Genomic DNA, 27,707 nt, shown 5'->3' on the forward strand with positions numbered 1-27,707 from the left:
TTGAGCTTCAGCTAAATCTTTATTACAATGTCACACAAGCATAAAAATAAACTCTTGGTAAATTCTCCTAAACCAGAGACAGCTATAAGACTTTTTTTTATTATTTTTTTGGTTGTGCATGCACAAGACCAACCTGAAACTTTTTTTGCTTCATCACATAGAATTGTAATTCTGCATAAGTAAGTGTAAGTGTAAATATACATAAGAATTTTTTTTTTTTTTTTTTTTTTTTTTTTTTTTTAGCAAACAAGACTAGTACCAGCTAGGTTTCGTCATGATTGTGACCCAGTGTTGGCTCAGTTTCTGTACCCAGTGTCTGACCAGTGTACCGTTTTGGTTGGTGTGATTGTGGCCCAGTGCTGGTGGTGTTGGCCCAGTTTCAGTACCCAGACTTGGGCCAGTACCAGCTAAGTGTTTCGATTCTTGTCGGCGTGATTGTGGCCCAGTTTAGACTTGGGCCAGTGTATTTGGGCAGATTCTGGGGCGTCATCCACCCCTTGTCCATCCTGAGTCTGGCAACCGCAGCCGGGCCGAGTTATTTCTTCCGATCTGGGCCATTATTGGGCCAAACCGTTTTGGCTACCTAGAACATTTATTATCACATTATTTACATTGCGTGTTTGTGGATTCAGTCAACTTTTGAAACTCACTGATGGATGACCCGTCACGATTTATGCGTGAATATGTTTTCTAAGCAGGTTTTGCGCACAAACACCTGTGTACACAGTTAGTGCACGAGGCTGCCAATGTCTGTCAAGCTAAATTAAGTGCAAAAACTTTGAAGAAGAAAGGACTTTCAATGCAGCAATATGTAAGGCACTGTGGAAAAAACATAATTTTTTTTAGACCTAATGCGTTATTTGCTTTCCAAGGTTTGCACTGGGGAAAGAAGAAACATTTTTACGTTCATTTAAAGCAACAGTGCCATCTGTTGGTGAGACTGTCACAGCACGACAGCTGCAACTCAAAAAGTCCCACCGAAGCTCCAATGTGTCTTTCACACCTTTTCATTATGAGCATGCGAAACATTCATCCGTCGCTAGACATAAAGTTACAGTTTATCTAAAGTTTATCGATTCATTCATAACGCTGATTCAATTAGAATCGAAACAAGCCTGCGCCCCAATGTGTATACCATCCATCCTAAATTCTGTGTCATATTATTAATTTTCAATACTATGTAGGACAGACAGGCTTGATAGTATGCACATCGAGACGCAGGGAAAGTGTCCAGCTGAATGGGCCGAATCACTGGCTCACTTGATTCATTCAAGGAACGAAACACGTTTTGCTATCCACATTTGTATAAAATGAAAAGCACATTTGTGTGCGCGCATGTAGGCCTACTGATATTCAGAAAATTACATTGCTTGAGCAATGAATATAAAAACATAAAAACTCATACATGGGTAATTTTTCTTTAATTGCTTGAAATATAAGGTTATTTTACCTTTGTTCTAATAGGCTTCATTGCACAGTGAATGCTTTTGGACTCGTTTTTGTTTGGTTTTTGCAAGGTCGCCGACTCAATAATATCAGCTTCCCTGTCATCTCTCAAAATTCTAATGAAGGAAAAATCATATCTTTTCTGTTATCATAATTCTTTTGAAAGAAATTCAAAAGTTGCGCTTGAACTATTCCAATGCACGAAAAAGGACAAAAACGCGCTTCCGCTTGTGATTGGCCAATCGCCGTTATTTGTGAATTATCTTCAGTAGATAATTTTAACATTTTGTTTCATGATATGTTTTAGGCCTACATAATATACATTATTAATCCAAAGGGGACGGTAGAGGGGCTAGGTTTTACTGAGGGGATGCTTTTTGTCTGACTAGCCTGTGATGACACTTGGCATCATGAAGTAGCCGGATGGATGAGGGAGGACTATACAACCCTGATCTGGGCTGGGGGTGTATGCTGGGGGTTTATCTGAAGGGTTATCGGTCGGGCTGTCGATGGGGTCTGTGTTTCGAGTTGCTGGCATGGTGTTGGGAGGAGTTACAACGCAGTCTCCATTTTCTGGAGCAACACTCTCAGACTTTTCCAACATGCATGTGTGATGTCTGTCCATAGAGCCGTCAGGTAATTTGTCCTGGGTGCAGGATTCCTCGCAGCACAGAATATAAGGCCCGCTGAAGTTCATGCCTGATTTGTCGCTGCACATGCTTTCCCCCACATAGCCGTGCAAGTGGTTTGATCCACCTGACAGTGCCATTTTAACATCTTCACTGTGCAACCGAAGCGGCTCCCAAGATACACTGTAACAAAGTTAAGTGGAAAAGAAAAACATTGTCATACATAGAGATTTAAGATACACACGCATGAAACTGAACTCACTTCCATAATGTGACTTACAGTAAGTTTGAGGGTTTGAAAAGAAAAGGGGCATTAGGTGACAGGTTTCATTTCCATTTTAGAGAAGTGTTACTATTATTAACTACAACTAAAAGCAAAACTAAAACTAACAATGCTTTTCAGTAATAGTTGTGAAATATGTTTCTAAAAAAAAAAAACTAAATAAGAATTATGAAATAAAATATACAGATATTTTGCGCATTAATCGAAATCCTGAAATTACTAAAACTAAAGCTGAAAGAAAATAGTTTTACGTTAATAATTAGAATAAAAAAATTCAAACCACATAAAATCACACAAAGATGTCTGTCTAAAACTTTAACTAAAATGAGAATTGAAAATATAAATATAAAAGCTAATCTGAAATATTGATATTTATAAAGACAATTAATATTTTTATTGCAAAATGTTGTAATTTGATTCAGAGCTTACCTGCTTGTGCAAAGACTGGCATTGTCTGCAGCCAGTAGTACACAGATGGAGGTTGTCTCTTTCTCAATCTGGAGATCCGGCCATCCACCGGGAGTCTTCTTGAAGAGAGAAAGATAGAAAAAACAATTATGTAATACATATAACTAGGTGTAATTTGGAAGAGTGGATTACTTGTTATAGAACTTAGACTAAAAAGGCTTATCTGCCATAATTTTAGCTTTTGTGAATCAGATAAAAAAAAAATGGGATACCTTTTGACAAAGGTAGGCTATTTAAATAAAAACAAACTGAAAAACATTATATCAGTATTGTACATCAAACTGCAGTTTCACCTTAAATATTTACTGTTCTGAGATCAGTTAGTAAAGACTCACCTTTACCATCCCCTCCAGCACTTTGCTCTTTATGGGTGATGGAATCGATCTTTTCCAAATCTTGACCCTTCTATAACAGAATTACACACATGAATAAACAAACACAAACAAAAACATAAAACACGAGTGAATGTTCCTGTAAGCCTACAAAAATACCAGTGTAATGAGATGAGACTGGTTTCAAGAGAACGTATAAATTGATTAAATGTATATTTTGATTTCAATGCATGGCTCGCAAAATCGCTAGCCCGACATCCCGGTGTTATCGCGTTTTCCACTCGGGCTACCAAAATGCATCGAGGCCCCAGCCGGGCTGTCTTGAACAGTGACATACAATCCCTTGTTGATTTGCGTTGTTCGCTAGCTTATTCGGGTAAAATGGATCATAGTTTATCGTTTACACGTGTTTCTATGTCTTGCCGATTTAAACAAGTGCTTTAAACCATTCACGCGCACTCATTCAAAGCGCGCACAGAGCAAGAAAATAAGCGTACACAGAATTGATTCCTCTTTCGCACATCAGTCGTATTTAGTGAATCGTTATATCCCTATATAATATATATAGCTATATGTGTATATATATATATATATATATATATATATATTTGCTCAGCTGCAAAATGATCCGTTATGTTACGCAAAATGTGACATAATAATGCAATATGATCCGAGCCAGGGGCTTTGTGATCCGTTGCACCCCTGCTCTTGACTTGTTGTTTGAAGAAAAAAGCAATCACCGATGTTTTTAATCAGGCTGATTTGTCTGAATTAAAGTTCTACCAGAAAGACTCGGGAGATAGAGGAATGTACGAAGCATACATTTATTGGCAGCTCAGCGAGCACAAATATAAATTTCTTTGGCGGAAGGCCCCGTCCATGGTTCGTAATCCGAGGGTAGCGAATCTGCATTTCCTGCCTGAAGACGAAGGCAGGGGCGCAGCAGACCCCACTGGAAGGTACGGACAGGACCATCCTGGTGGTGGTGGGGAGGGTGGAGGTTGTTGTCGCGTTGGCATCTGCGAACTCAAACATGTGTAAGTACGATCTTTTATACAGGAGTATAAAGACGTGATTGGATAATGATGAAGGTAATTAATGACGAAGTGATTGAGTCTTCCTGGCAGAACTTAGGATAAAGCTTCCATTTCAGCTGATGTCTTTTTTTTTCATTATTCGGGCTACTTAGCCTACATTGATTTTGTGAGCCCTGCAATGTATGCCATTTTGGATGAATGCACAAATGCATGAATGTAAATGTATAGTGGGTTTTCACCTGTGTAAGACTGGTAGTCCGTTGTACAAGGAGACGAGAAAAAGCACGCCCACAAACACAGCAGTCAAAATGTAGATTACATGGCTGATGGACGATGGAACTACAAACACACAAAAGAGTTTTTCTTATGCATCAGGTATCCAGTACTGTCCTGTGGGTATCAACTACTCTTGCCCTAAGCATAAATAATTTTACATAGATAATTCCAGATATTTTCCTTTTCTCACATCTTTGCTATTAAAAGAAGCTTGTGATTTATACACATAAAGTTGGTTACTTTCATGCAAAAAAGACAGAAGGGCTTGCAATCACAGGACACAGTAGGACATTTTTTCATTTTATCTTTATAGCATTTTATATTTAGTTCTGAAATACTGTTAGGCAAGTTTATCTATATAGCACATTTAGTAGTACACAATGGTAATAAAGTAAAAAAAAAAATAAATAAACACAAAAACACCACAGGGAATAAAGTTTTTTTTTTTTTTGGAAATGATTGAAATATTTATTTAAAATTGCAGATTGCATAAAATACAGTGCAATACATAAAATACAGTGCAGTCAGTTGGGACATCGCACAGTGCTCATTCAATAAATGCACAGCTAAACAGATGAGTTTGAGTCTGGATCTGTGACAAATGTTTTAACACATCTGATCTCTTCTGGGAGCTGATTCCAACTGCAGGTGGCAAAATAGCTAAAAGCAGATTCCCCTTGTTTTGTGTGAACAATTGGTATTTCTAACTCGATCCTAGTGATCTGAGAGGTCTGTAGGGTATTTATTCAGTGAGAATATCTACAGTGTATTTAGGTCCTATGCCACTGAATGATTTATAAACGAACAAAAGTACTTTAAAATCAATTCTAAATGTAACTGGAAGCCAATGAAAGGACCTGAGGACTGGTGTGATATGCTCTGGATGAGCTGCAGCTGTCTAATGGTCTTCTTGGGAAGGCCGGTGAGGAGACCATTATAACAGTCCACCCTGGTGGTGATAAAGGCATGAACAAGTTTCTCCAATATTGACTGGAAGCAAAACATCTAATTCTTGCAATGCTTTTGAGATGATTGTATGCTGATTTAGTTACTGCTTTGAAATGACTACTGAAACTTAGGTCTGTCTCCAGAATCACCAAAATTCTAGACTTGATTTGTAGTTGTTTGACCCCTAGAGTCAAGTTATGCATTCACCAGTGGTGGACGAAGTACACAAATCAAGTACTTGAGTAAAAGTACAAGTACGTATAGTAAAACAACTTTACTCCAGTAAAAGTAAATTTTATTTTTTATGTAAATTAAAAAAAATAAAGTAAATTAAAAATTTTTTTTAGCAATTTTATACAGGCTACTTAATTTAAATGTATATTAGCAAAAATTGTGGCTGTAGTCATTTGGTCATAAGGCTAGGTAAATCTGGGTATCATCAGCATAGCTGTGATTGGTAATTTTGTTATTTCTCATAATTTGACTTTGTGGGAGCATATACTGACTAAACAAGAGCGGTACAAGAATCGAGCCTTGTGGGACTCCACATGACCTGGACATCCACTTATGCTCTCCTAGGCTCACATAATAACCTCTCGCTTCTAAGTATGACCTGAACCATTTGAGTACCATCCCAAAAAGCTCAGTTTTCCAGTCTCTCTAGAAGTATATTATGATCTACAGTGTCAAACGCAGCACTAGGCAAGTGCAGAAGAGAGCTCAAGCCCCTGCCCTTTTTCAAAATTATTCAGAAGTGCCCCTCTCAGACAAATAGCAATGATATTGTGGTCAATTAAAAAAAAATGCATTTGAATTATAATTAACATGGAAATTAGTACAAAACAGTAATTAATCACTCAAAAGTTAGAAAATTCCTGTTTATTTTTACATATCTGTCAGTCTGAGGCATTGCTATGAGTTACATGCGTTTGGCTCGACTGACTGATATTCTGCAGTCTGTTTGGAAACCTTCTTTCAGTCAGTGCCTATTGGGTCGCCGGAAGGAAAAACAATAAAATTAAACAATATTTTAAACTTTATTTCATCAGTAATCATGGCTAGTGTGTTGGTTTAATTATTTTAGAATATTACAAGACTGTCGCAGGATTGCACTCGCACTCTGTTCATCTTACTGACACATTTAAGCTGATGTGTGATCTCTCCTTAGTATTCCTGGCCAGTAATGCTAAAGTGAAGTAGTTTTTACTTTTCTGTAGTTTTTCAATGGCTCTCAATCAAACCAAGTGTCCAAAACAATAATTTAAATTATTGTTTGTAGTATATAAGATAATCATAAAATTACCTATAGGAAAAAATAATAGATTACAAATGATTGATTATTGTCAAAGTAAAAGATAAGACAATAATCACATTAAAACATACATACATCAGATTATTGTATTTGACAGTGCCTCTGGTATGGCAAAATGTTAGCCTATACATAATACTTTTAAAGCTCTTTTTGAAAATCTTAGTTTACATACATTTCTTCATATGCTATGTCATGCCATAGCATCAATAAACTAGCATCTAACAATCTACGAAAGTGTGTTTTTTGTTTTTTTTTGTAATTATGGTTCTGTAACAAAGGCTGTTGTGTAATTTGCCCCGACTAAGCATTTTAAGAATTTAGGGGAAGCATTTAAATAATCCTGTGAATGTGATTAAAGAATGAAGAATCAAATTGTTAATCAAATGTAATTGTGAATCAAATTGTTCTGAATTTGCAAAAATCATTCTTGAATTGAATGGAAAACCTATGAATTATTAATCAAATCAATTCGCAGATCCACAGCCCTAATCATTACTAAAATAAATGCTGTTCTTTTTTTTTCTTTTTTTTTTTTTTTTACTTTTTATTTATCAAATAATCACAGATGAAAAGATATTACAGGTATCCAACATTGATAATAAATTAGCATGCTTAAAATGTATTTTAAAGTAAAGCCTATTCAAAATGTGATCAAATAAATGCAGGCTTGATGACCATAGGTGAATCTAAAATTGTAATGTATTCAAACTTTTGACCTATCTTTTTTTTTTTTCTTTTTTTTTTTTTTTATATGTCCCATATTTTACATTTGAGTCCTTGCCCCTGAGGAACTCTCTGCACATTCCTGCACAGCACTTAGATCTAGTAGGACCAGCACTGATTTTTTGCCAGAAACACAATTTAAGTGAATATAATTTATTATCTTAATGAGTGCTGTCTCTGTGCTGTGATGCAGTCGGAAACCAGATTGAAAATTGTCCAGGTATCCATTTGAGTTTAAGTATTTGATCAGCTGATTAAAAACTACATCTTTTTATAATCTTGCCTATAAAAGGAAGCGCTGATAATTGGTCAGTTGCTCATAATGGTGTTATCAGGATTGCTCTTTTTCAGGAGGGGCTTAACAACTGCAGTTTTCAGGGAGTTTGGAAATGTCCCAGAAAGAAGTGAGGCGTTCACCACTTGTAAGAGATCTGCTTCTTAGCAGTTAAGCACACTTTTGAAAAAAGATGTGGAAAGAGTGTCAAGGTTGCAGGTTGATGATTTTAGGTGATGCACTATTTCTTCCAAAATTTTGCTATCAGTTGCTTCAAAACTAGACATAGTATCTTCTTTTTGATATTAACCTATGCATAATTTGAGGATGTGCTAATCACCTACTTGATAATAATCAGAAAAGAAGGAAAAAAATTCATTGCTGTCAGAGAACATTTCACTGTGGGTTTTTCAGTCTCTCAACAGTGGCAAAAAGAGTACGAGTGTTATTTAAGTTACTGTTTATAAGGTTTGGGAAGAAATTCTGTCTAGCTGTGGCTAGTTTCACATTAAAAGCATGAAGGCTGTCTTTATAGATGCTACACTGTAAAAAAAGAAAAGTTGACTTATCTTAAAATTACAAGGTAGTTTGCTGCACAGCTTTTTTGAGTTTACTCAACTTTTAAACAAATTAGTTCACTTAACTCAATTCACTGAGTAAGATCACATGTCTCCCAACTTAAGATCTTTTGTTCAGCTGATTGAGTTTTTCATAGTTAAAAATCCTTTTGTTATGTAACTTCAACTTTTTATGTTATTTTCACTTGACTTAATATAGTACATTCAGTTGACTAAAAATGTGTTTTTAAACAGCACCACAAGGTAAAAAAAAAAAAAAAAAAAAAAAAAAAAAAAAACTACTACATGCTTGATATTTTGGTCATTCTTAAAAAAGTAATTTAATGAGTAGGCAGTATAAAAAAAAAATAATAATAAAAAAAAATAAAAACATTCTAACTGCTAACTCATTCAACCGGTCCTAAATATTTTAAATGTTCTATGTTTAAATTTTTTTTGGGACTTTAGCCTATTCACCGTATCCACCACAGTAAGGGTGAGGCTCCTTTGTCTGTTCGGTGTTGGCGCGGTTCATTGCAAATGCGCCAATTTCATGGTCATTACAGTGCGCATGCTCCAACCCCCAAGCCAACTTGTATGCTTGTTAACTTGAATTTACAAATGGAATTTACAATCAATTCTAGGTTGGTCCAACAATTGTTGAACCAACGTTTTTTCACTAGTTATTCCAACATTTTTGCATTTAATTGTCCAGTTAACTAATATATAATCATTAGTCTAACTTTTTGTGAGTTGGATTTTTTACAGTGTATAGCGAATTTCAAGTTTCGTCTTCCGCCACATCCGCTCGGCTTTTCTGCATTGTCTTTTCATAGCCTGAACTGCTGTTGATCTTCTCCCAACTGATTTCTGTCTGCCAGTCGACTTGCTGATTTTTACATGAGTCATATTTCATTAATATTGAAGGAATCAAGGAGAATATCAATAGATCCTGCAGAAATGCTTGGTATTAAAGATATAGCCTCCGTAAATAGCACACTAGTGTTCTTGTTAATGCATCTCTTTCTGACAGAGACAGATCTCTAGATTCAGTGGTAGCAGAGATCAATATATCAAAGAAAATACAGAAGTGGTCAGTGCTATGTCCTTAACAACAATGGATGAAATGTTTAGACCCCTCCTAAGGAGTATCCTGTGTATGTCCATGATCTTGTGTGGGTCCATGCACATGCTGAATCAGGTCAAATGCATTTATAACATTAGTTTTGATTTCGGCATTATCTATGTGAATGCAAAATTCCCCTTTTTTGTAGTATTATTCCAGTCTTAAAAAGTGTTTAGTTTTAGTGTTTGTACAAAAAAATGTGTTGTTTGTGCAACGTGCTGATCTGAACAGGAAAAATCTTAGAAAAATCTGAGAAAAGTACAGAAATAGGGAGCAAAGTGCAGAGCAGTAAGCTGGAACGTCTGATCAGAAGCGAAGCCGGAAGCCAATCCAAACTCTGAATGGAGAAAAATGTTAGCACACTCTGTGAGTAGGCTGTACATCTGAATGAATCAATGAATGAATACTTACCAATATACCATTTGTTAACATTAGAGTATTGCATTAGCTACCATGAACTAACAATGAAAAATACTTTTAATATATCTATTAATATAAGGTTAAAATCAAAAGTTGTTATAATTGCACTGTAACAAGGACACCTTAAAATAAAGTGTAGCTCAAATGTATTGTTTATTAAAATAAAGCATTAACTGATGCATTAACTGACTAATAGAATCTTATTTTGAAATGTCACCAGGCAAACACGCAGTGTGAATTTTCCGTATCTGATTGTATCTCAATGTGATCTCTTTTCTTTTCTTTAATGAATTAAGTAGTTTAGTAATTAATTTCTACTTTAAATTACAAGGACAAAATTAAGAAATGAATTATTTAAAACACCATTTTAATAAGATAGGATCCGCACATCTGAAATCAAGGGTTTACCTGGCTTAAATTTGAACACTGCTGGTTGTGACCATTCAGATGACTCCACGACTAAATCCTCATCAGGTTCAGGCAGTAATCTGATCTGGGCCTGGTATTCAGTTGAAGGATCTCGATCCGTAAAGTAAAGTTCATAATTGTTCTGCTCTTTTGAAAGGTTATAAATGTTTGAGGTCTACAAGAGAAAGTGAAATCATGTATGCGATCAGTCACAGCTACAATGAATCATTTAGTAAATTCAACAAAGACGCTGAAAGATAACTAACTCACCTTGCTGGATGAGATTTTTAGCTGGATGGAGTATTCAATATCTTCGGACACAACTGGCTCAGACCAGTTCAGTATTAAAACGTCATCACCTTCCTTCACATGGATCTGGTCAGGTTGTGAAAGTTTAACTTGAAGAGAAGAATGAACATTAGTGTTCCTCCCAAACTCCAGATGGCAGCGCTGGCATGCAAGACTCTGCTAAAAATAACATAAAAAATAACTCACTGTGGTTTCGAGTAAGGAACGTCCTTGTATAGTACACTGGTCTTAGCTCCACTGTTAACAGGTAAGGGTCAGGGGTTTTTACTGAACACATGAACTCAGAAAGCTCAGCTTTCCTCGACTCCAGCTGAGGATATTCACAGCAAAGAGAAAGCCTGAGGGAGAGAAAGATTTGTCAGTGTACAGGATGTGACATCACGCTTTTATTCACGTAAGATTGTGATGGATGGAGAGCTCACTTATCACTTCTATTACTGCACCAGAGATGATAAGACATAAACTGATAATATTCTGTCTTCATTTGCCAGGTACACGTCACAGTTGTTTCTCCCGCTATCATGCACTGCAGGTTAAAGGGTCCATCTACAAGAGGTCATGAGCTTCAGGCATTTGCAGTATAAAAATGAAAGTCTTTTCTGTTTTTGACTATTAGCAAAATATAAGGAATATTAATACCATTGTGGGTCTTCCAGGACACCAGGGGGCTCCAGTCACTCCAGAGTCCAACTGGACCTCGCGCCCTCACTCTGGCTTGATAATGGTAACCAGATAACAGTGACTTCTTGTCAATCATATACTCAGAACCATTGATGTTATCCACAGTCTGTTTCAGTAAATGAGAACGAGAAAACAGATTCTTTCACAAACAAAAGAAGTGTGGCCGAAATCATGTACTCTGAGTACTTCTCTTGACTAAGTAATTACGTAGCAACTGTTAAAAAATAGATGCTCTAGGAATGTATGTAGTATGCAATGTTGGACTAGTTACTCAAAGAATGTAATGTATTACTCATTACTAGTTACTCCTTTCAAAAGTAATTTTGTTACTTTACTTATAACTTATTCTTGTCAAGGGCTCAGGATATTGCATTCTGGCCCATTGCAAATGTTGGATGGCAACATAATCACTAATATACATCTGAGTCGGAGGAAAGTATGCTAGAGAAGGGCCTTGTAGAAAACTAAATGGAACACATTCCGGCCTGTCCCAACACCCACAGATTCGTTCTTTGCACTTGACCACTTGTCTGCTTACAATGACGTATTTCCTATATTTGACCCAAGTGTTCAAGTGGGCGTGAAGACTGCAAGCCTGTGGAGAACTATTGATTATCCGATGGGAAACACAACATACTGTAAAAATGCAAGTCTTTACAGAGCTTTATTTTACAGAACTTTAAGACTCATCCACGCCCTCCTAAAATGGCTCGTTTAAACACGCCCCAACATCTATGTCACAATGTGGGAAGATTTGCATAACTCCACCCAAATGTTCACACAAAAAAGGTGTCAATTTATTGCAGCTGCCACCACCACCACCCCCATTGTTGCGAAGCTGTTGTGTGTTTCATTTCAAAAGTGAAAATATTGTTTTGCCTTCCAAAAGAGAACACAACTAGAAATCAGTGGTTAAGTTGTATTTACAACACTTTGCCAGAACAATTCAACCCAAATATATAGATGTGTGCAACGCATTTTATGGAGGATTGTTTCCTGATACTGGGAATAGACTACAATGCCTGTGTCTGTTCTGACTCGCAGTCTGTAAGTACGTTTACATATTTAAAGACTTTGCCACTGACGATTCAAACGCGAGTTTTAAGCAGTGTTGAGTAGCGGCTGTTGTTTGTTGTTTCTCCAATCACAAATGCAGACATGGTTTTATGTTTACACAGTGTGATGTGATGCGATGCAACACAATGCAACACGTAAAAAGACAGTATAAGTCATCATAATCCATGATAATGTCACCACTGGATGCAACAATTGCCTCATTTGTAATGGGTTTCATTGGTTTTGTGTCGTCATGCCGGGACAGGGGATCACAGTATGGGAAGAGGGTTTAACATTTCCGTTATACGCTTTAGGAATTCGGCTAATCACAACACACTTGGATAGCTGGCCAATCAGCATACACCTCGATTTTTTTTTGTGGAAAATAAGTTTTTTTTTTTTTTTTTTTATTTTTTTACTTAAACCGCATAAACTCATTTGATTACACCAAACACACAAAATAATTTTGTTTTAGCAACATCATGTGACCCCTTTAACACCGATTCATTCATGAACAAAAATTGTTAAATGTCTATGTGAGCGAGTCATTGAATCAGTCACTCAACCGATTCGTTCAAAACACTGATTCACTCAGTAAATGCTGCTGTGTGTTGCATCATGTGGTCAATTCCGTAATATTGTCAATCTTTCTTTAAGTAACTATTCAATATTAACACCTTGTTAACTGAACTGTTGTGTAAAACAAAAAAAAATGCAGACATACTATCAATGTTACTTTTAGTCAATTCATCACACCAGAAGATGAAATGTGTGCATAAATATTTAAAGAAGGTGGTCACTTGAATATGTGTGAGGCTTTCTGTGTCAGATATTTCAGTTTACATAAACAGTCTAACTAGTAATTGTTCCCCTGTTTGTGTAATTTATTATTCAGAAAATAACTCCCGCATTACAAAAAAGAATGATATCAGCATGCATGTGCAAGCGCGCATTAATCGGTAAACAATGCTCTGCCAACCTGTCAACTATATACATTGGTAAATGCACAGCATTTACCTATGTAAATATCCAAATCTTGACAGTGGATCGGTCTCCAGTTTCAGAACGCTTGCATCAGTCTTTCATGTGGAGGCTTTATCTTAGGTGGGAATCGTGTGAAGTCTGAGGTTTTGATGATGTGTCATTACAATGGCAGATCGTGATGTTTGAAATTACAGTGAAACACAGCTGCTTCTGCACAGACAATGATCTAGACAGGATATCCACAAGATACTCTATCAGATAATATTTGAGTGTATCAGAACTCTAATTCCATACAGGCTTGGAGTCTATACCGGCATTTTACTCATTTAAAACAATTAAAAATATAAATATATCTAATAGTATACACTGTTTTTAAAAAGTTTGTTTAAGAGTCGGCAAGATTTTTAAGGCTTTTTTCTTCTTTTTGGAGATTTTCTATATCAATCAGCACAACTTTAGAAAAACACTTTCAATTGAATTAAGTCAGCTGAACCTAAGGGTGCATATTTTTTTAATATATATAATTACTAATATGCATTTGGGGTAGATGAAGCACAATGATTATAATTTTTTATTTGTTTAATTTTTTTTTCTGACAGTGTACTCACAGTCCAGTCATGCATGTGTCCGCTGGATGTATACTGAAGCTGGTACACAAGAGTTCCTGTGATATTTGAGGAAACAGGATACGGGCTTCTCCAGGACAGCAGACGTCCTCCGTCATCAGTCACCCTCTCTGTTAAATTAGTTGGGGCCCAAACCTTTCCTGAAATCACACACACACAGAAAGGTGAAAGGCTTTTCCATGACAGAGATGCTTTAGAAGGTAAATGCATGTGCACAAAACACACACTCACCATGCTGAGCAACTTTGAGAGTTGTGGCTCTGTGCACACAGGGTACTTTGAAGTAAAGAGTGTGATTTGTTTTTAACGAAAACCTCTCAGTGTTATAGCGGCACACGTGGGAGATCTTCCCATTGGGTAAAAGCACACCGGGTACATTTGAGACGCAAAGTGTTTCAACAGTTATATTAAATCTACAGAGAGGGAGAGAGAGGGAAAAATGATTTTCCCTGTTGTAGAATTCCTTTCATTATATGTTTTTTTTTTCACCTACTCCTCATTTCTGTCCCAGAAATACAATTCATGTGTGTTTTTTTGTGGATGAACTTGTGGATCGACCTCCCAAGTGCACTGTACATAGCTCATGTAGTCATTCTGGCACGCCAAGGAATCCAGCACTGCAGATTCTGAAACAAGAGTTCAAAGGTCAGCATTAAGTGTAATTACATCAGTTCATGTCTGAGATGCACAGATTTGATATGCATTACAACAAGAGTCACTTAATTGACACTGCATTTTTGCTTTCAGGCGAATAATACTTAACACAGGTTTGATTAGTGTAGTAATACAGGCTTAAATAGTGGCACAGATCGGGGTTATTGTAGTTAACAAACTAAAATTAAAACTATAAAAACACATTTTTGTTTCTTGAAACTGTCACGTCCGGGATACAAGGATTCACGGAGAGAGAACCAATTGCGAGTACGTCTTTCTTAAGGGGTAATCCAAAGAGAATAAACAGTCCAGGCATGAGTCTAAATCAAAACATCAATCCAAACATGAACACAGGGCAAGGGCACGAACTGACAGACATGAATTAAACAAGGACTCCGTGACACATACTAAGACAGACCGGGTTAAATACACAAGGAGAGACAAACGCTAATAAGAAATTGATAGAGTGTAATGATTGGTAACTAGTGACAGCTGGGTGCAATAATTAAGCAGAGAACGTGAGGAATGTGGTACATAAAGTGACAGACACCGTGGGGAAGGAGGACATCTAGTGGAATCCCAGGGAACACAACCCAGACACTGTGACAGAAACAAAATAAATGTTAACTAAAATAAATTAAGATATATATTTTGTTTATTTCAGCTAGTTGCCAGGGCAACAATTTTCATTTTAATTTAGTTTACTGTGATGTATTAAAATAACTAAAATAAAATAAATAAAAATGAATAAAACCTTTGTAGAAAAAAAAAAAAAAAAAAAACAGAAACAACAAAAAATGGCAACAACAAAAAAAGACTAAAACTGGAAATATATAGATATAATATATTCATACAAATTGTAATAGTATATGAATAATGCTAAAAAACAATTCACAGATATTCTTTAGGAGACCTATAAAAGTTTATCAACATCAGCTTGAGTTTTTTTATTTGCAATTTATATGGCTATGAAATGTATATTTTAGGTTCTGTAACTGTCTTAAAACCGTTTTTCACCATTTTAGTATTTGAAATAGTTTTGCAGTGTAATTCAATTTCCATGATTTTTTGTCATTTTTTTTAATAAATAAACTTAATAATTTAAATTTAAATATTAAGTCATTATTATTTTTTTAGCTCTTGTTTAGTGTATGATATCACAAGACATGCCAGTTTCCCAAAAGTATTATGCTCAGTACTATTGCTCATTAAAAAATCCAATGCATGAATACAGTACGTGGACTGGCATATCATACAAATGTATTATACACCTGCACACACACACAAAGTCTGAGAAATTATGATTTGTCCATTTATTTATCTTTTAAGTCTATTTATCCCCCCAAATGTTTGGCCACAGCCAGGAACTTCCAGTGACTTACTAGACTGACAAAGCTCTGTGTGACATACGTTTTGGAATGCTAAACTTAAAGTTTTTATTTTTTCATTATTATTATTAGATTCTGCAAAGCTCTCAAGATTAGTTAGAAGTGAACTTCTAAAATCAGATCTCTAGAGCTACTTTATACTGACCAATCAAAGCCACATCCTGAATTACAAGTGTCTGCAAAGGAAAATCTCTATTGACGTTTAGTTCGATCTAAGATCTAAGTACTGATAAGGGTCTATCTGCTGGGCACAGGCCTGAACTAAACAGGTTGTATAAAAAAATAAGCAAATGCAATAATATCTGAGAGTGTTATCTTTCTCTCTCACCTTTCCCAGGCTTGACTTCATGACGAGGACACTGGTCATCACTGATGTTTTCCCTGACCAGCAGAGCGAATCCAACCACATGCAGAATCCACGTGGAGAACATTGTAGCTGATCTTATTCAAGACCAGAGGCACAGCGCTTTTCACAGCAGGTGATTCTTCTGGTTACTTTCAAGATATCTGAATATTTAGAAACAAGTTCTGATGGTTAGAACCACTCGATTTAAAGACACAGTTCACCCAAAAATGTTTTTTTTTTACCCTCATGCCATGACATTTGGGCAGCGTCTGAAGAATGTTAACCTTACTAACGGTTAAGAATATCTTACTGTAGCTCTTTATCTTTCAATGCCGTCTGACTATTCTCAGTCCTTGCATGGGCACATGGAAACAATTATGAACATGAAGCCAAATGCTTGTTCACAAACTTCTTCAAAATTTCATTATATAGTTGCATTGCAAGGGGTGGAGTAGTGATTTATCCAATAAGAACTGTACACTACATCGTAAAGGAATGTCTAGCAAACAGTTTTCTTTTCTGCTACCTCTAGAACCCTATGATGAAGATCAAATCTGTGCGTCATATAAAATGTGAATATGGCCAGGAAGTCCTGACTATATTAGGAGCACATCTGGCAGAAGGATACCTCAACTCTGAGCAAAAGGAAGGACCGTACTCAATAACCTGGGTCGGATAAGCCTCCACTGTCTTTCACCATTAGACCACTGAGAAGTAATACACCTACTGTATGTGCGCATGCGTGTAAACACTGAGATCGAGACAGGAAAGAAAGCACAGAAGGACGGAGGGAAAAGCACAAGGGGAGAGAGCACAGAGAGCATATCCTGGCAGAGAGCATGACACAATCTAACACTAACTTTAAAAAAACACTGAGCTGTTCTTAAAACAAAAATATAGTGATACAGTACTGAAACAACGCAGCTGTCAGAGTTTTATTTTTAGGTGAACTATTAGTTCAAGGACAAACGTGACTCAAGATATCAAGCTGTTATAAAAGCAAACTCCAACACATACTGGAAGTCTAAAAAACACATCATGGACATGCTTCTGAGAATTCTCAAACACACTTCCTTTTTCCTCTCACACATTTATTCTAACAAAAGCACATGGGCCTATATTTTTCCCCTAATGAAAAAAAAATACATAAATAAAATTGGTCACTGAAAGCCTTTGCATGATGGAAACTTAGCAAACTTTAAGTAATTTTTGTGCCACCAAATACAATTTTACAAATATTTTCCTGAGCGCTTCTCCCGTCTACCATTGCTTTGACAAACAGATTGTTTCGTCTCAACCTCAAATCATTGGTTGCATCTATAGTAAGATGTGGTTTAACATTACAAACTTCACTTGAAAAGTATTAGTTATTTTAAAATGTCCCAAATCATCTACAAATTAAAGAAACATTGTATATATTATATTGCTTACTATTTGTGACAAAAGCATGGTGACCTCCTAATCCATCTTTCAATGAAGACTCAGAATCCATCTTTTAATGAATGGAGCACTTCCAGGAAGAGGTGAACATCTTAAAAACTGCTGTAGATCTTCATACAGTGTGTCTTGTATATAAACCGGCTCGTTTGGGGTGAACCTGACCATCTACCCGTAACCCACTAACGGAGCTATGTAGCGTAATAACAGACGTAGTACTTTATGTCGCACTAAGTTACGCGCAACTGCCAGGAAACTGTGAAGAAAGGGATTTCCCTGAGCTTAAAAGAGGGTGAGGGCTGTTTGGGGAAAGAGATGCAGTCACACAGGGAACACATCCTGTTGAAAATTGACTTTAAACTGTTTAGTTTGTAAAAGTTAGTTCAGTGTCTTATGTATTTTTATGTTGTTTTTAAGTTCATGCTTTCATTTAGAGGTTGCATGTTGTACAGTAGGTGTGCTATATTTAGTTGCGGTGAAGTACACACATACATGGTAGGTGAATGGACTCACTGAAACGGGCAGGACAAACAATAACAGGTTTTACCTCACACCTTGTTTCTACAGTGACATAAACTGTGTTTTCTCTATGACAAATCTTGGTTGTCTTGACTTGCGCATGCACTCAACTGCATCGCAAAATACATTTTTCTGGAAATATACTTATTTGTATTTGTTCTTGCTTTGAGCGCAATAGTTATTTTTATGCTTAAAAGCATGGGTCTTAAAGCATACAGTAATCTTGAGCACTAAACTGTGTAATTTCTCTTAGAATCTTTCAGATTAAAAAGTCTTCGGAGTATAATTGTCTTTATCCTTTTTGGTTTCAAATGATCTGTTAATAATCTGTGTATTGGCCAACCCGGAGAGTTTCTCTTTTCATAAGAATCCCAAACCAGATGTTTCCTACTATAAAATGGTCTACGATTTGGTTTACTTCTCCAGTTTCCAAAACCAATCTTCTGCTTTCACTATTAGGATTATCTCTGATTCATATAAAGATCAGGATAAAGGTTATTTGGAAGTCTGCAGGTACGCTTATAACACATTTGTTTTTTGGAAATTGTGAGATACCATTTCATGATCACTTCATTTAAACGATTTTTTAAATTAACTGATTAATTCATTTTCACTTTTTTAAATAATGTATCTTATTGTATTATCAGTGTTGTTTCAGTCCTTGCGAACTCAGTCAATTAGGAGAAATATATAAAAAAGTCACTTAAATTATAATGTACTGTATATTAGTGTACAATATATTCGTTCTAATAATTCTGTAAACACCAGAAGATTATAGTATTTCGTAGTCTTACTCATTTTATATCATATATATATTTTATTACTTCAGTAAATGGCTGAATATAATTTAAGTAGCTCAAAGCCTAGTCTGAAAATAATAATAATAAATAAATAAATAAATAAAATTTGAAAAATCTGTGCATTATAGTTTCATACTCCTCTAAATATATTTATTTGTTTAAAAAAAGTCCTTACCTGTATTTCTGTCATCAAGAAAGACTTGGAAACATTCCATTCATCAATGCTTGGATAAAAGTGAGTCTAAGTTGGTCTGATGCAGTCAATTTCCAATCAGTATGATTTCCTAGACTGTGTTCTCATTACTGAAGTGCATTTGCACTCATGATATCATTTACTTGAACTACCACGAATCCTGAAGTTCCTTTTTTTCTCTCAGTTGAGATGACAAGTCAGTGTCGCCTACTTCATCTCTTAAACCAAAAACAAAAAAAAAAGCATTAGTTTATCAGTGAGTTGTTACAATGTTGATGCATCCTCCTAACTGTTTTCCCTGACACATTCCTAATTATTACTTCTGCGGTGCTCTGTGGCAAGCTATATGTGTGTGCATCAGTGCTTATTATATTATGGAGGCAATCAAAGGCTCTGAATTATGATTTAAATGACTTCTTAATAACATGCGATTAGTCAACTAATGCTTCAAATGAACGACTGCTAGTCGACCAGAAAAATCTATAGTCGGGGACAGCCCTACTAAACATGAACCAAAAAACTGACTTAGGATTCCTTGATCAAAATACATTTTAATGACAGAGTTTACCTTTTACCTTTACCACATAAACACCACTATATCATGGACAAGGAAAGTCACAGCTCTCAGAAGCATTAAAGAACACTTCTACTCATGTATTCACACCAACAAAGATAAATTCACACATAAGCACCCAGATTCATTTGCTAACACACATACAAGGATACACCCAGGAACCTGAAACTCGAAAGAGCTTTTCAGTAAAAGGCAAGAGATCTTGGAAGTGTCAGAAATTTCTCTTTCTCTTCCTCTTTTTTTGTCAGTACATCATGCATGGTTGTTCATGCATGAATTTATCATTTGCTCTTCTATTTGAATTCATAGTTATCAAAGTTATTGAAGTCAAATCTAAATTATTTTGCCGTTATCTTTAGTTGTAGATGGAAGATTGTTTAAATGTGTTGTCTATTTCTCTTATATTTCCTTTAATAACACACAGTTCCTTGGTAACTTGAGCAACTTGGAGTCCTAAATGAAGGCTAACAAAAAATATTGAAAAGGCTTAGCAGTGCTAGTAATTCTGAAAGACCCGATTGTACTTTTGGCTTTTTTAATTCACAGCATGCCATGGTTTATACTAGGGTTGGGCAAAATAACGTGAACATCCTTTATTATAGGGGTTAGTAACAGTGTATAGGCTAGAGTGAAAAAACAAAAGTTGGCTTATAATTAAATGTAGCAATTATCTTTTTATAATCTTTCTGTTCTCTATATTCTCTAGGTTGTGCACCAGTAAATTGTGTTCAGCTGTGTCAAGGGCAAAACATAGGAGATGTTTAGCAGGTCATCTGCAAAGCTTGCAACATTTCAAAATCCATGGTAGCCCTTTGGGCAGGCATTCTTCATATTTTGGTAGACCTTAAACTTAACTAGCCAAAATAAAAGAGACATTAGCTGAACTTTACAAATCAGCATGATTAAAAAAACGTCTCAGGTTACGAATGTAACCATGGCTCTCTGAATAGGGAACGAGACACTGTGTCCTCTAGGGGTCGCTATGGGGAATACCTTGTCGTGACCCGTGTCTGAAGCATACATTGAAAAAACACCAACAAGTTGGCTGGCGACATCCCCTGATGTCACTACTGGTGCAACTATAGATAAATAAGTGCCGGGAAAACATGTTATGAACTTCTTCGTCAAAAAACAAAAGAAACAAAACAAAAACTTCTTCCTCTGATGGCAGGGGGCTAGAGGACGCAGTCTCATTCCCTACTCAGGGAACCATGGTTACATTCAGAACCTGAGATATTTCCTTTCAAGGGAACTTCAAAATGCATCCTGTAGTGGTCGCTATGGGGAACAGTATACCCATACCACCATGCTGAGGGGAGCGCAGGCCAGAATCATGGCGAGCACTACGTACCAACTCTAACATTTCCATGGGAGTTGCCCCTGGGACCTTAGATGGCTGTCTGTGACATTATCTCTTATGGCAAAGCATGGAATCAAGAAAGATTCCTTTAAAGGGATACGACAAAGATCCTTGCTGTTCTCATGGTACCCTAAAAGAGCAGCTCAAAGATGGAATGGTGCATCCCAAAACAATGTTTGAGAGTCATCAACTGAGTGCTCTGGGGGAAAAACAGAGAACTCAATCTCACGGGAGAGGAGAACTCCGAATTCAGGAAGAGAATAGTGCACTAATAGGCAACCCTTTTTTTGGTAAGGGGGAGCACTGCTAAACTACTACGAGTACTGCCCACATAGCCCTTTATGTTGAGGGAAGCGATGCTTGAAGTGCATTGAAGTGCATTAATAAAGACATGGAACCAAGGTCTAACCAACTCAAAGAAAGGGAACAAAGCTGAGCGCGTAACCCTTACCATACAGGATTTCTGAAAGTGTGCAGTATCTTGTGTGCACACTTTAAAAGTGCTAGAAAGTGTTCAACATGCTTGATGTTGGCATAACTCGTATGCTGAAATTGATTGATGCGTGGAGAAAATGGCCTCTTCCATTCCTTTTCAAACTCTGTATGGATATCAGACAGAAATGGAGGGCTCACTTGAGCTGGAGGGCTATGGTCAGAAAAATAATGCTCATTGAGACGACCTCGTGTCACCTTGCTAGCACGCTTCCATGGCAAGTCCAACTTTGCCGTGGCGCAATCCATAACCTCCAATAGCTCTACATACACAGAGCGAGAGGATTGAGAAGGCTAAGCCTCAGCTTCTTCTTTCTCTTAAATCTCCTGCTCTTCTTCCCTATCTAAACTCCTCAGCCAGATCCACCTGTGATCCCCACAAGCTCATTCTCCTCCGTGCCTCAGCAGTGGTGGGTCCTGAACCGCGGGAAGCAGATGGCTGCCTCTCCTTCCTCAAAAAGAGAGACAAACGAGAGCGGAGCTTTTACATTGAAAAATGCTCACAATGCATGCAGATTGTCCCCTCAAGGACATTGTGTGCGTGGTCTTCACCCAAATAAACAACGCAAAGATTGCATGTGTCATTGGGTGTCAAATAACGATGACATGGATGCACACACTGTCTAAATGTTTTGCTAGTAGTGGCCATGATAGATGGAGAAAGATCGCTCTTACCACGTTAAGAGGCATGCTTTCAACAGAAAAGTCAGTGAAGACAAAGAAGAGAATGACATGTTCTCCCGGCGCCAATTTATCTATAGTCGCCCTGGTGAAAGAGAACTTCAGTGATTGTGTATTTCCTTCAAATAACAAGTCAAGTCAGTAGGGTTGTAACTAGGGGCTGTCACAATATTAGATTTTTCAAATCACGGTTATTGTGGTCATAAGAATTCACAATATAGATATATCATGATACCTCGTGATATTCGGTATTGCGATATATCATGGTAATGACTATTCACGATATTGTTATCGTGGGCACTTCTAAATACTGTGAATAATTATATATTACAAATTATTCAGAATTTGGAATGCATTTTAATAATTTTATTCCCATCAACTGATCAAAATGCCCAACACCGCTGTATGCTGCTTGAAGGATGCATGTGCACTCTAACGTAAACAAGCACGTATGTCAAGCACATGGGGGAACACGTGAGAGAAGAGCTGAATGAAAGCACATTCACTCTCTGACAGCAGATGACGCTACACTGCAGAAAATGCAGCCGTTATCCTGGAAACCCAATAAATAAACCAGAACTACTTTCTAAAACATATTTAAATATTTTTAAATAGCCATTCAGATTTGTGTATTCGCTATGATGTTCAGCACAGTGCCAAATACTTAAGTATTTAGACTTAATAGGCTATTTATTTTCAAACTTTTTACAACATGCCCTAGATATTGTTTGAAAGTGTTTTAATTCTTTATTGTTAATTCACACTTTACATTAAGGCTTCATTAGTTAACATCAGTTAATTCATTAGTTAACATAAACTGGCAATTAACTGGCTTTTAACTTTATATATTTTTCTGTATTGCTTTATTGTATTTCAATTGTAATTTATTTTTAAAAGTTATTTAATCTGTTGTACTGCATAAATTGCAATACCGTGATAATACCATATACCGTGATAAAAGCATGAGCAATTAATCACAACAGGAAAATTTGATACCGCCATATCGCTAATGGAAACAGTTTTCAATAAGATGACATTTGTTAAAATTAATGTATTAACTAACATGAATGAACATTGAACAATGCATTTATTACATAGTTTATTAATCTTTGTTAATATTAATAAAAATAGAGTTGTTCATTTGTTCATGTTGGTTCATAGTGCATTATGTTTACATGTTATGTTTACAAACATAAATGTGCGAATAGGGCTGAATAGTAAAATAATGGCAAATTACTCTGACAAACAAGGCTCTCCTCGGAGTATCTGAGAGTGCTGTGTCTTCTTCTTTTTTCACAGGTGTCGGTGTTAAGGCACAATACTGCCACCTGGGAGTTCAAACAGGTACTGGTGCTGTAGTATTCACGTGGTGATATCATAAGAGAACTGTTCATTTTAAATATTGCGGTTATCGCTAATACCCACATGGTCTCACACTAAATTAACACAATAATGATATTTGTTGCTTTGCCAATCACGGTTATCGTCAATATGTAACAAACAGGACACAGGAGACGAGAGATCCAAGAGCAGTGTGTGTTTAATGGGTAATCCAAAAATCAGAATCAAAACAAGCAGGGGGTCATAAACAAAAATCAGTCCAGAAACAAACAAACAGGAAACAAGAAACTCGAAACAAAAGGAATGCGAGGAAACCAGTTGATGGATGAAAATGACGATGAAAGTGAAGACACCTGATTGCAATTAACAGGTGTTCAATTACGGTGATGAAGGGACAAGGCTTTGTGGGAAATGAAGTGCCTGCGGTGAGGTGCCTATGGGGAAGTGAGACCACTAGTGGACACCCGGGGAAACACAGACCAGACACCATGACACAATACCGGTATATTACAATGCCCCTAGAGTTGAAACAATTCACACAACTCATGGTTCGGATCCTATTACTAATTGAATGCACTGAGTGTATGAATACACATTATGAGTTTAATGTTTAAACTGGCAACATTTGCAAATTAAGTCCATTTCAACCATACAAGCAAGTAAGCAATGTGAATCCATCAGGCTGTTGGGCAGGGAAGTGATGCATTTTGGTAGCCTGACTGGAAGATACAATAACCCCGGGACGTCGAGCTAACATTTTTGTGGGTCTGTAAACTTAACAGTTGTTTGGTGTTTTAAGGACAGCAATCTTTATGATTAAAGGGGTCAGGAACTGCAATATCCACTTATTATGCTATCAAGAGTTTTACATCAAAAAGCATTATAATTAGGAGTAATAGGCTATTTTCGGTCCTGTTTTTGACCCCCATCATCAGAACGCTCTGTTTGGAAAGTTGTGGTAGACTCGGAAGTAAACGCCTACTGCTATGATTGGCTAGCAGTTTTGCATGTTCGACCATCTATGTCCTTTACAGATGGACACTACTGTGATTTAGGTTAAAAATGCATAAATACTGATATCAAGCAATCTGTTCAACAGACAAAGTGATATTGATCAAGTAAAAAACAGTTACTCACACTTGTGTGTTGCAACATTATTGTTGGATCTGATTTAGTGAGCATAGCGTCGATTTTCAGTTTCAATCTTTCTGAAAATTCCACATGGAATTCTGCCTCGTTTGTGAACAAATCCATGATCAAAAGAAGTGTACAAAAGACAAATCTCTTACTGATGCGGTCTGGAACTAATAAAGTTCATCCACTCTTTCATAATGTTGGGGTGAGAAGAAAGGCAGTGCAAAGATGTTTTTCCACAACTTTAATGTTTGGTTTCTGCAGAGACATGCGATCGCCTCTCTCGTGAACACTACATGTGTGAATCGTTGAGCGGGGCTAAACAGCCAGTGATGTAAAATTGGTGGGCGGGGATAAACAGGCAGCTATGTAGAAGCAGGGATGCTTCTTCTTATTATTATTATTAGTTTTATGGCAAATTGCAACCATGACTTATCAGGTGAATAATGCCACCTACTGTATCGGAGTATGCAGCATGGATTATATATCAATTAATCTACTTTCTACTAACTAAATCCTGATATACCCCTGTATCCTTCAGATATTCAACAACAGTATCCTGTGCATCTTTTACCCCTTCACTTATTCTTTCCAAAACACACTCAAGGTTCCAATTTCTTCCTGTCTGACATCTTTAGCTTTAATCTAATCCTTTGCTTCACTATATTTATTATATACAATGCAAAAGTATATGTTTTCTGTGATTTCACATTCCATTCATTCATCTTATGTACTTTTACCTAACAAAAATGACAACATGTTTTATTTAACCCTGTGTGGTCAAACCTCAGCTTGGTTAAAACTGACTCCTCTCTTCTATTCGCAGGTGTGCTTAGTGCTTAGCCACACTATTACATCAAAGAGCTGTCAACTTTTGTTGAGAGATTTTTCTTTTATACCAAAAATCATTAGGATATTGAGTAAAGATTAGGTTCCATGAAGATATTTTGTAAATGTCCTACCATAAATATATCAACACTTGATTTTTGATAAGGAATTTGTATTGCTAAGAACCTTATTTGGACTACTTTAAAGATCATTTTTTATATTTCAATTTTTTTTGCACCCTCAGATTCCAGACTTTCAAATAATTGTCTCTTGACCATTCATCAGTGGAAAATTATTATTCAGCTTTCAGATCATTATGACTAACAAGAAAGTTCTGAAAATTACAAGATGTTTTTATAGTACAATGACCACTTATATGTCAAGGGAATTTTCATTTCTCAGTTTGTACACCCTTTAAGAATGCGTGTACAATAAAGTGCAAAACTTCATCAGCAAAAAAGAATGATAGGTAAAAAGTGAGTGAAATTGAGTGATAGGGGCCATCAAGAAATAAGAAGGATTGTGTCCAAATAACACTGAACTACTGCAGCAAAATTAACAGCAAACCTCAATATTCACCTTGAAATGAATAAGCAAAAACTGACCACAGAGGCAAAACCAGCATCCATAAAACAGCTGCTGTTATAACAGATACCATTGTCAAACAGCAAAACAGATGGTGTCATGATCATAAAACTTGCAGCCCCAAGATGAACTTCAGCATTTGCTCTTTCCAGACAAATCAGCTGACTTGAATATTATCAAATGACTGTGGGCAGTTTTGGAGTGAAGAGCGAGAAGTAGATTCCACTCTTTAGGGTCTCTAAAGTAACTGGCAGATGTTCTGATAGATGACTGGCAAATATTTAAAGGAGACTATTTTGGGTTGGAAGCTGAATTAAAGTCAAAGGGTGATCCACCACCTTAATAATGAAGTATTGTTCATATTATTTTGCCTAACCCATGTAGAGGTGAAGAAATTGTAATAACAGAGAAGGATTGCAAAATGTTGCATGCCAGCTTTGAAGTCTCATTGCCCACATACTGGACAGTAGATCATGAAAGATGAATTATTCAATGCATGTACTAATCACAAGACTATGGCCACAGAGTACATGATTTCAGCTGATTTAAAACCCTCTTCATTACAAAAAATAGCTCCATCAAGAAATGGTTCATGAAATTTCAACTATTAGAAATTACATTCAATGCTTTTATATGCGTTGAATTGTATGCTTTCTTCCGTTTTGATGGCTGAATGCTTGCATTTGGCTATGATCTGTACATTTAAAGTTTACTCACATTAAAGTGAAATGAAACTGTGATGCTTCCTGACCAGAAGGGACTGGCCATACATGAGATACTGATATCTCTGCCCCCAAAATAGTTTGTATGAACTAATGAGCTCAGGTTGGATAGCAAAAAGTGGCTTCCTTAAATATGCATCTTCATGAACAAACCTGCATTTAATCAACATGTTTCAGCAGAGCCTTTCCAAAGAATTATTGTGAGAACTTCCCTGTTACAAACTGTTATTTTAAGTGATCCCCACAAGCATTCATCAGATTTTTTATCGTTAAAGTATGCTGTCAGTCAAACCTTCTGTGTGAATTGCAAGGTGGGAAGTATTGTAAAGATAGACAGACAGATAGACAGATAGATAGATAGATAGATAGATAGATAGATAGATAGATAGATAGATAGATAGATAGATAGATAGATAGATAGATAGATAGATAGATAGATAGATAGATAGATAGATAGATAGAAGATAGCTCACCAAATGAGGCTCATCGTCCAGTGACCATCACCAGTTCAGGAACAATGATACATGATTACTTGAGAAATGACAGTCAGCCTTTACTTGTACTTCTCAAGAGCGTGACTGTCTCTCAGACCACATGTTAAAAAGAAAAAAAATGACAGAAGAAAACGAAGAGAGATAAAGAGATCGTGTGAAGATATGACGTGCATTGTGGGGGAAAAGGCACAGTGTTTTGTTTTTTTTTAACCAGATGAGCAGAACGAGCCCCTGTAGATCACAGCATTGTCATGAGTGAAAACC

The 27,707-nt window shown here is 36.5% G+C and overlaps 1 protein-coding gene and 1 long non-coding RNA gene across 11 annotated transcripts; one reads left to right on the forward strand and one right to left on the reverse strand.

Annotated features, from left to right (window-relative positions):
- Nucleotides 1-27,555, reverse strand: csf2rb (colony stimulating factor 2 receptor subunit beta). Of its 10 annotated transcripts, XM_026207682.1 has the most exons (15): nt 27,423-27,541; nt 19,215-19,450; nt 16,266-16,444; nt 14,389-14,521; nt 14,127-14,308; nt 13,878-14,035; nt 11,188-11,335; nt 10,971-11,094; nt 10,735-10,886; nt 10,510-10,637; nt 10,240-10,414; nt 4,435-4,534; nt 3,162-3,231; nt 2,788-2,885; nt 1-2,258 (listed from the first exon to the last, which is right to left on the reverse strand). In XM_026207682.1, the coding sequence occupies exons 3-15, from the start codon at nt 16,366-16,368 to the stop codon at nt 1,832-1,834; spliced, it is 1,998 nt and encodes a 665-aa protein (XP_026063467.1). In that variant the 5' UTR covers nt 16,369-16,444; nt 19,215-19,450; nt 27,423-27,541; the 3' UTR covers nt 1-1,831. The 10 variants fall into 10 exon arrangements, with proteins under 10 accessions (XP_026063467.1, XP_026063465.1, XP_026063471.1 ...); XM_026207680.1 differs by lacking the exon at nt 19,215-19,450 and having other exon boundaries at nt 27,423-27,555; XM_026207686.1 differs by lacking the exons at nt 19,215-19,450; nt 27,423-27,541 and adding an exon at nt 24,818-24,835.
- On the forward strand, nt 13,976-16,908 carry LOC113046742 (uncharacterized). The gene is made up of 3 exons (XR_003276148.1): nt 13,976-14,095; nt 16,275-16,416; nt 16,816-16,908. It is a non-coding gene; the product is annotated as an uncharacterized LOC113046742 (long non-coding RNA).
- Nucleotides 27,556-27,707: the final 152 nt, after the last annotated feature.

Source organism: Carassius auratus, chromosome 28 (genome assembly GCF_003368295.1).
Source record: "Carassius auratus strain Wakin chromosome 28, ASM336829v1, whole genome shotgun sequence".
Classification (NCBI taxonomy): domain Eukaryota; kingdom Metazoa; phylum Chordata; class Actinopteri; order Cypriniformes; family Cyprinidae; genus Carassius; species Carassius auratus.

Coding starts and splice junctions, on each gene's coding strand:
- csf2rb (XM_026207680.1), bottom strand. CDS start 16,368: ATGTTCTCCACGTGGATTCTGCATGTGGTTGGATTCGCTCTGCTGGTC. Junction 14,309..14,388: donor TTCTGGGACAGAAATGAGGA/GTAGGTGAAAAA, acceptor CCCTCTCTGTAG/ATTTAATATAACTGTTGAAA. Junction 3,232..4,434: donor GGACTACCAGTCTTACACAG/GTGAAAACCCAC, acceptor ATTCTGTTATAG/AAGGGTCAAGATTTGGAAAA.